At 56.2% G+C, this 8503-nt stretch overlaps 1 protein-coding gene across 3 annotated transcripts in view; it reads right to left on the reverse strand.

Moving 5' to 3' along the window:
* The window catches only part of KIAA1614 (KIAA1614 ortholog), a 43006-nt gene extending 35855 nt beyond the window's left edge, over positions 1-7151 (reverse strand). The window contains exons 1-3 of one of the 3 annotated variants that reach the window (XM_030302603.1): positions 7081-7151; positions 2619-3562; positions 1842-1905 (exon numbers count right to left, since the gene is read on the reverse strand). In XM_030302603.1, the coding sequence (XP_030158463.1) occupies positions 1842-1905; positions 2619-3528 (974 nt within the window). In that variant the 5' untranslated portion in view covers positions 3529-3562; positions 7081-7151. Of the gene's footprint in view, positions 1-1841; positions 1906-2618; positions 3563-4015; positions 4963-5137; positions 5191-7080 lie in introns of those variants that run through there. The other 2 variants (XM_030302602.1, XM_030302604.1) reach the window with 2 other exon arrangements.
* Positions 7152-8503: the final 1352 nt, after the last annotated feature.

Raw genomic sequence — 8503 nt, forward strand, 5'->3', positions numbered from 1 at the left:
GGGGTCTACTCAGCAGGGGCCTGACTGTAGATTGCCAATAGACGTCAGTGGGGCACTCTGACCTTCCAAACAAACCAGAGGATGGAGTTTTCCCCATGCCAACTCTATGCCCAGATATATGCTGGGCACAGTCTGAAAGCTCACTCACACAACTTCTCTCCACACACCCATACCCGCCCAGCAGATACCTACATATCACACAGTACACATATATGCACACATCCATGTATCCTGCACCTGCACACACACACTCGACCTGAACCCTAAAATGCTGCAGGTGTCCTGGCAGTTTAAACCACAGTCTAGAAATCGCCATCCTGAGGATTATACACAAATGCCACCTCCTCACGGTGCTGGGGGGAGAATATCTTCCTTTGCTATGGTTGAGGTTCTCCTCCTTTAAAACAGGTATTTTCATCACTTATTATCCAACATGCAAGTTGGGAGCTTTGGCTTCTCCCTTCAAGAGAGAGGTCCGGACAAAGCCCCCAGTGGCAGCACCTTGCAGCTGGGCCTCTCTCCCAGCCCCAGAAGAAAGGGTGTGAGGGGTGGGGGGCAGAAGCAGCCACAGGAAGAGGACGCACCATCTTTGCCTGCCTCAGCTGCCTTCTCTGCGGGCTCTCCGAGGAAGTAGGAGGGAGAGGGAGGAGGACAGGGTGTCGCTGAGGACCACAGTCCTTTCTGCGGTCACAACACTCCATGCCGTGGCCGGGCTACGGGGAGACCTGATGAGAGGCAGAAGACAGTGGCCGTGGAGGCAGAAGAAGAGAACCCTAGCAGAGCGGAGTCAACTATGATTCCAAGTCATAGATAGTGAGGGACGAAGGAGCCAGACAGCCCCCTGTCCACCAGGCCCTTGGCCAAGGCCACTGCAAAGGCCAGTAGCCAAGCAGGAGCTGGGTCGCCTGAATCTGGGGAGTCCTCAATTTGTAAAAGCAGGGCCAAGGGGGGGCCCCTCCACATTTTCTGGAGGGCAGGTCAGATGAAGTGGAATTTATGCATGGAATGGCCTGGTGATGAAGAAGTAACAATTCCGACCTCTGGCCTCCACAGAAACCATGAGACCTTCAACAAGTGACGACACTGCACAGCCAGAGAAATGGAGCCTCTCCGGTGCCTGGCGTTCCGGAGCCAGGAGCTCGGCAAAGACTGAGGCCGAGACCAACCTCTGAGTGGGTGCCGGAGAGAGCCGCTCACCCCAACCGAGCGGAGCGCACGTCCTGCCGGGTCAGGACACTACCCATGTCAGAAAGTGGCCCCACTGCTCCAACCACCCTGGTGTGCCAGGTCCCCGAGACACTGGTAGAGGGGCTGGAGCAAAGTCTGTGGGATGTCACAGGAGAGACTGGAGGAGGTGAAATCCTTTACAGGAGCCAGCACCCCCCCGGATGGCAAAGGGACCGTGGGGTGAAAGCTCTGCATTTGTGTACCCTCCCTAAGGATTTTCAAAACTCTTCTGTCATTTTAGCCTCACGACAGTCCTGGGAAGTCAACCAGACAGATACTATTTGGGCCACTTTAAAGATAAAGAGACAGAGCCCAGAACAGGGGATATGACCCAGGGAGGCAGAGCAGGTTGCTGGTATACTCATGGCACTGTGCCCTGCACCCAGCAGTTTTGCTCAAGCGGCAGCCAGGCACCAGTGGGCGCTGGGGGTGACTGGCACATTCTATGGGGTCTCACATAGGAGGATCCCCAGCGGCCCACTGTGCACTGGTCTGCTGGTGTGGGATCTGCCTGTCTCTTGCTTTCTCGAGGTCTCCCACTCTCCCGGTGCTGGGTAAGCGAGGGGACCACAGCAAGGAGGCCAGGAGAGGAGGTGCGCACCCTGGGCTCTTACCTGTTCTGGTCTGAGTCCTGCAGGGAGATGCCTGAGTCCCAGTCCACATCCCCGGGTGGTCGTTCTAGGAGGCAGAACAGAAGCAGAGATCAGGGCAGAGCCAGAAACTGGGCTCTCAGGGGCCACTCAATGAACATGGAGAAGACAGTCTTCTTCACAAGCAGTTTGCTCCCCAGATAAATTCAACTCTACTCTGTGTCTCAGTCTAAGAAGTGGAGGCACGGCCTGTCACGGTGACAGCTGGCGGGCACTGCCATGGGCCCAGGGGACCGTGTGGGTCCTGTCAGGTGTGGGGTGAGGAATGGACTTTGGGGTGGGAGGAAGGACGTGAAAGAAGGCGCTCTCGGACCTGAACACTTCACATCCCGCTGCCCGAGTACGGCCCACCTAACAGAACACCTGACCTGTTTGTGGGTAGGGTTTCCCCCAGGAGGCAAAGAGGTCCCCTGGGAGCTGAGGGCAAGTCAGCGGAGGGAGGTGCAAAATCCCACTCCAGAAGAACCACAAGAGAGAACGAAAGGGAAGAAATCATGGTAGCCTCCACGCCAAGCAGAGGGTGGCCTCCAGTTGGTCTGGAGGTCATGGGGTCTTCAGCAGACAGGCAGAGAATCTATGTCAGAGCCAGAATAAAAGGACTTCTTGATGAATTAGGTGACAGGCAGCTGTGCTCTTCTCCCCTTCCCGCCCCACCCCTCCGCAGGTGCCTTCTTCCCCCTTGTCCCCTCCTGGACTCCCTCCTTCTGCCCCCACCACCCAGACCTACAGAGTGAGCCTCACCTGGTATACCTCTGTCCCCGGATGGAGTCCAGGCTGAGATTTCCACCTTGGCGGGGCCTTGCCCCCCAACACTGAGCATCTCCTGCAGCAGAAGGCGGTTCCTCTCCACCCGGTCAGACAGGGACAAGGCACTGCCCCCAGTGCCCAGAGCCCCCAGGTCTCCAGCTCGCCAGAGCCCCCCGAGCAGGGCTGGCCTGGGGACAAAGTCTTCTTCGGAGGTCAGAGACAAGCTGTCCAGGTCTCCACCTGTAACTAGACCATCTTGAAGGGCATATGACCTTCCTTTCCTCAGGTGGGGCACGTGGGTGATTTTGTTACAAGGACCAGGGCCCCCAGGCCGGCCCGGAGTGACTCTGTGGATAGGGCTCTCTGGCAAAGAGCCAGGCCCTGGAAGCAGGCTCCTCTCATTGTCCGGCAATGCCCACACTGCTTCTGGAGGCCATGGGCTCTTCCCGTTCCAGCACTCAAGCCCAGGGGAAGGCGGCCTGGGCAGTCTGGGAACCTCCTTCCTGGCAGGTTCACTCTTGTTGACAACACTGTCCAGCTGCGCATCAGTCAGGTTCTGAGCAGGGAGGACCACCTCAGCATCCGGCAAGGAAGACCCCTCTGACAGAGTCCCAGCTCCACCCACCCTGACTCGCCTGCATTTGGATTTCTTAGATGGCCTCTCCTGAGAAGTGAGGCAGGGGCTCACCCCCTGTTTGCCTGCTGTCATCTTTTCCTTCAAGGCCCTCACCTTGGTCTCCAGCACAGAGGGACCTTGGCGGTGTATCCCCAGTGCACCAGGGTGCTGCGGGACCATCAGGTTGGGTGTTCTGTCTTCCAGAGAGCAGGACCAGGGTCCTGGGAGGTGTCCATTATCCAGCCGTGGCTCAGGGCCACTTCTCTCCACACCTGAGGTCATCTCCATGGAGCTGGCTGTCCCGCTCCCTGTTTTGGTCCCTCTGGAAAAGAAAACAGACAAAGCTCCTGAGACCCAGCATATGGCTAGTAGCTCCAACACCCTCCTGGGTCCCCAGAGTGCCTTGGTTTTGAGCCCTGTCCAGATGAGAAAAAACATGGGGACAGAGCTTTGAAAAGTATAAATCATTGGATGGGACAAACAAGTTACTATTGAGTTTTTTCTTCCAAGTCTGAGGAGTGTTCTAGTTTTTCTACCCCCATTTTAGAGATGGAGCACAATGAAGCTTCAAACAACAGCCAACTGTGGACCGGAGTGAAAACAGGGGCCAGATTTCCCAATCCCTGGCCTCTTGCTTTGCTGACAAGTGACCTCAGAGGATGTCAACCTCTGCTAATAGCGGACACGCTCTTCCCTTTTTAAGGGAAGCCAGTGCAGATGAGGGGCTTCAGGAAGATACCCCACGGGATCTGACTCTCTGGTTCAAGGTGCCCACCTGTGTACAAGCCACAGGACTGCAGCATGGGGCTGCGCTCAGAGCGTGGCCACGATTAGTCGCCGACTCCTGTCCACATGTGCTGTGTACCAGGCAGGCCTGCAAGGGCTTTCAGACACTCTCAAATAATCCTCACACACTCTGCCAGGATGGGATTATCTTCCTCATTTTCACAGACAGGGAAACTGAGGCACACAGAGATTCGGTCACGCAGGTGGAGGCCGGGTTTGCAACACAAAGCTTCTCCTTCCAAGGCCAGGGCTTTTTCAAAGCACTCAGTGATCAAGTGATCACTTACCCCCCACCCCCCTCATTCTGTAGAGGAGAATATCCAGACTGGAGGGGTTAAGTGACTTGCCAGAATCACAACACTCCTTGGTGGCATGGTTGATGTCATAGTCTTCACAGGGAATGAAAATGAGCACAGGATTTTATTCACCAAGTGGTTCAGTGCATACATACGTGCCACGACGTGTTAATATCCACCCGCTCTCTGGGAAAATGCTCTGAAACACCATACGTTTATATATGTCTCACTTGAAGTAAACGGCTTGTGTAGAAAAATCCGTATTTACTTAAGTTAAAAATTAGGAGTTAATTTTTCACTTCAAAAAAAGTTCATCACAGAATTCCCCGAAATAGTCGTTTACGACCACTCGACTTAAACATGTTGCAGGAATGTACACACTTCATAAAGCAAAGGACACAGTGCAAATGTCACATCAGCCTTACGCCGGGGAAGCGCAACGGGTATCGTCAGGCGGGCGAGATCATTTCCTCCACCGGTTGATCTAGAAGTTAACAACTTTCTCCTGCAGCCCGGCCGCCGAATCCTCTCTTGTAAAGTTCAGTTCAGAAAACAGGGGGTTCGGGGCAATCCCAGCCAGGGGAAAAGCACTTCCGACGGGGAGCCTCTGGCACCGCGCCCCCGGAGAACCCGTCTCCTCCAACGGGGGCTCCCCGGGGCGCGGGCAGCCTTCCGGGGAGGCGCCGGCTCTCGCCCCCACAGGCTGAAGCGGGAAGGACTCTCCGCGCCCTCCCCCGCGCCCCTGCTCGCACCCCCCCCACCCTCCCCCACCCCTCCGCCCCGGCCCGCCCGGCGCCTCGCTCCCGCGTACTCACTGGGGGCCGCCGCCCGCCGGCTGGGCCGCCGCCGCCTCCGGCACCCCCTCCATCCCGCGGCGCGGCCCTGCTCCGGCCCTCTGCCCTCCGGCCCCGCCGTGCGGTGTGGGGTGCGGGCCGCCGCCTGCCTGCGGGGTCCGAGGACCAAGCGGGCGCGGCCCGGGCTGGAAGGAAGCGGCATGGGCTGCCAGGTCCCGGCTCTGCCCGCGCGGAGAGAGGCCGAGCCGGGCGCGCCCCGGGCCGGGAGCGGAGAGAGGGAGCGCGGAGGGCAGAAAGGCGGGGCGGCGGAAGGGGCTGGAGGAGCGGGACCGGGCCCCCACCCAGGCCTCCGCCGCCCTCCGCTCGCCTCCTTCTCGCGGCCGCGGCGGCGGGGCGTCCCAAGGGCGGGAGGACGAGCGGGGCCCGGGCGCCGGGGGACCGACCGCTTGGCGCGGGGCCGGGCCAGGCTTCGGGGCGTGCGCAGCGGGGAACGCGGCTCCACGCGGGCGAGGGCCAGGAAGACCCCGCGTTCCTCCCCGGCTCCCCGGGGAAGCGTGCAACTCCACACCCGGGGCTTGGGGAGCAGGCTCGGCTGTCCCGGGGGAAGCTAAGGAATGCCCTTTGTTTAGACAACTTTTCCCGAGGTCTCGGTCCGCCCTCTCCGAGGTGCCCTTTCCAGACGCTCGCGGGTACCCGGAGTGGAGGCGGGCTCCCTCATCCTGCCTGGTCAGGGGGAGAGCCTGATCCCTGCGTTGCCAGCCCCTGGGATAGGGATCGGTTCTCAGAGTCCTGGGGACTCTTGAAGAGACCGGGTCGCTTCTTCCACACCCGGGAGCAAGTAGCAGCCAAGGGCTTTACCTGCAGCTGTGACCCAAACCGACGGGGCTTTCTTTCTCTTTCCACCCAGAGGGAGGTAACAGAATCTCACCTGTTACCAAACATTTCTACACAAAGGACGGGAAACAGCAAAAGAGTTAGGACCCAGGAGATTCCAGAAATCTCTACAAAGGCAAAGTGCTCATCCATCTTTGCTTCAGATGACAAGCTTCTCACTCAAAATGGTTTGCTCTCCTGTTTGTACCTTGCTCACTACCGTCACCATCCAGATGACAGGCACGGGCACAATGAGGACCACACAATGGGGGGCGGGGGGCGCGAGGGAAGGATGGTTTCCAGAGGAGGCCTGGCTCTGGAGTGGGCAGGACTTATCCTGCAGCAGGTGGGGGCATCTGGGCACAACCCCCCAGGCCTGAGAGCAGCTGTTTGGGGAACTGTGCTAGATTGGCCTTGGGCTACTTTAGGAACCCAATGGATTATCTAGGGCAAACCCTTTGTGTTACAGAACACACGCAAGCTCAAACAGCTCTCTCCTGTCAGGTGTCCAAAGCCTGGGACCAAAGCTCTTGCATCCCCTCTCTCTCCATTATTCCCAGAGCAATCAGTTCCTCCAACAGGGCACTTTGTGCTGTTGATTAATCCTGATCACTTCATAATACGGTTATGTGCCGTCTATGGAGGGTGTACGGAGCATCCTTTCTACAGCTTAGGAAACTGAGTGAGGTGATCTCGCCAGGATCACAGAGCTAGTGAGTGGTAGGCTCTCTAGAGTCCGAGACCCTCCCCTCAACCACACTGCCTGGCGCTGTCGCCAGCCTTCTGCTTGTGCACATTCAGCACGGAAGGATTTAGTTTAAAGAATCAAAAACTTGTGAAGTGCTGTAAGAGCAAAGTTACGCTGCCGCACAGTCTGGCCCTCCCTGTCTGGATACCTTCTGCCATCCTTCCTGCGATCCAGGGTAAAGTCCCGTAAACCTTGCAAACCTCTCTTCCATGTGCGGTGTCAAGGCTAACTACAGTACTGTTACGGTTAGGATCCTTTAGGTCTTTACAACAATCACGTCAGTATAGTACATCTCCACTTTAGGGATAAGGAAATTGGGGTACAGACAGGTTACACGACTTGCCTGAGGGCCCACAGCTAATATAGTCAGAATCTGAATCCAGTCCTGTATGGCTCCACGATCTTCTGCCTTGCTTCCTTCTTCCAGAGGCTCTCAGAGCTCAGACTCTTAAGGGTAACTTTAGGACTCTTGCTCCCCACCCCCAGAAGTTAATGATCTGTAAGGCAAGTTTCTGAAAGTTCCAGCAAAAGCTTAATGTTTAAAGGAAACCTGCTCCCCCCGCCTTTTGAGATGCAAATAATCACCTTCAGTTGACTCATTACGTTTGTTACTTTACACTTAATGTAGGGGGAATGGGTGTCACATCTCTATAGAGGTTTTAAAAGCCATCTAAAAATACCAACAGGCAAATCCTCAGAAGCTATTAAATTATCACGGCATTCACATGTCTGAGAGCGCTTCTCATTCATCTGGATTCTGTCTGGTTCAGCAAATATCTGTTGAGTTTCTACTACGTGCCAGGCACTGAAAAGACACAATGTAATACCATAAGCCCTGTCCTTGAGGAATTTCTGGTCAAGTTGGTGCAGGGGAAGGGAAACAAAACTTCCATATGAGTGCTCCCCAGGCAGGGTAGCACAGGGTGGAGGTATAGGTCTGCTCCCAGGAACAGCAAGACTGAGGTGTGTCTTGGGTGGGAGGGGTATCGCAGAGAGTGGGTCTTGGAGTTAGCCAGACAGAGGGGGAGGGGTGGGAGAGCCATTTCTGTCAGAGAGATTAGCATAACCACTGGCATCCAGGTGTGAAACTGCCTGGTTTCACTGTTCTAAAGTGCAAAAGTTACACTGGTTAAAAGGCAAGGGTGGGGCGCCTGGGTGGCTCGGTCGGTTATGCGTCCGACTTCAGCCCAGGTCATGATCTCACGGTCCATGAGTTTGAGCCCCGCGTCGGGCTCTGTGCTGACTGCTCAGAGCCTGGAGCCTGTTTCAGATTCTGTGTCTCCCTCTCTCTCTGCCCCTCCCCTGTTCATGCTCTGTCTCTCTCTGTCTCAAAAATAAATAAACGTTAAAAAAAAAAATTAAAAAAAAAAGGCAAGGGCAGGGCTGAAGCTGCAAAGCAGGGGTGACTCCTCTGGGGTCCGGGTGAGGAGCTTGGGTGCTGTTCTGTGTCGTGGGAACCCCTAGGAGGTGGGCTCCCTTGAGCACAGCACGTTTCTGGACTGGAGAACTAATTGTGTATCAGAATCCGTCATTACCATTTTCTGGAGAGAAGTCTAGGAAGAGGGACACAATCACACTAGGAGGTACGAAGCCATCACATAGCCTTCTTCCTAGGGCTTGTACAACTAGGGAACCTCTTTGAACAACTAAGGAAACCCACCATCCCAAGAAGCCTCCTTCCCCTTAGCCTGGGTGAAAAACACAGCCTCAGTCCTCCTCCTCACCTTCCCCCAACACGTTCTGAACACGAAGCTTGAATAAGGAGC

Source organism: Lynx canadensis, chromosome F1 (assembly GCF_007474595.2).
Source record: "Lynx canadensis isolate LIC74 chromosome F1, mLynCan4.pri.v2, whole genome shotgun sequence".
Classification (NCBI taxonomy): domain Eukaryota; kingdom Metazoa; phylum Chordata; class Mammalia; order Carnivora; family Felidae; genus Lynx; species Lynx canadensis.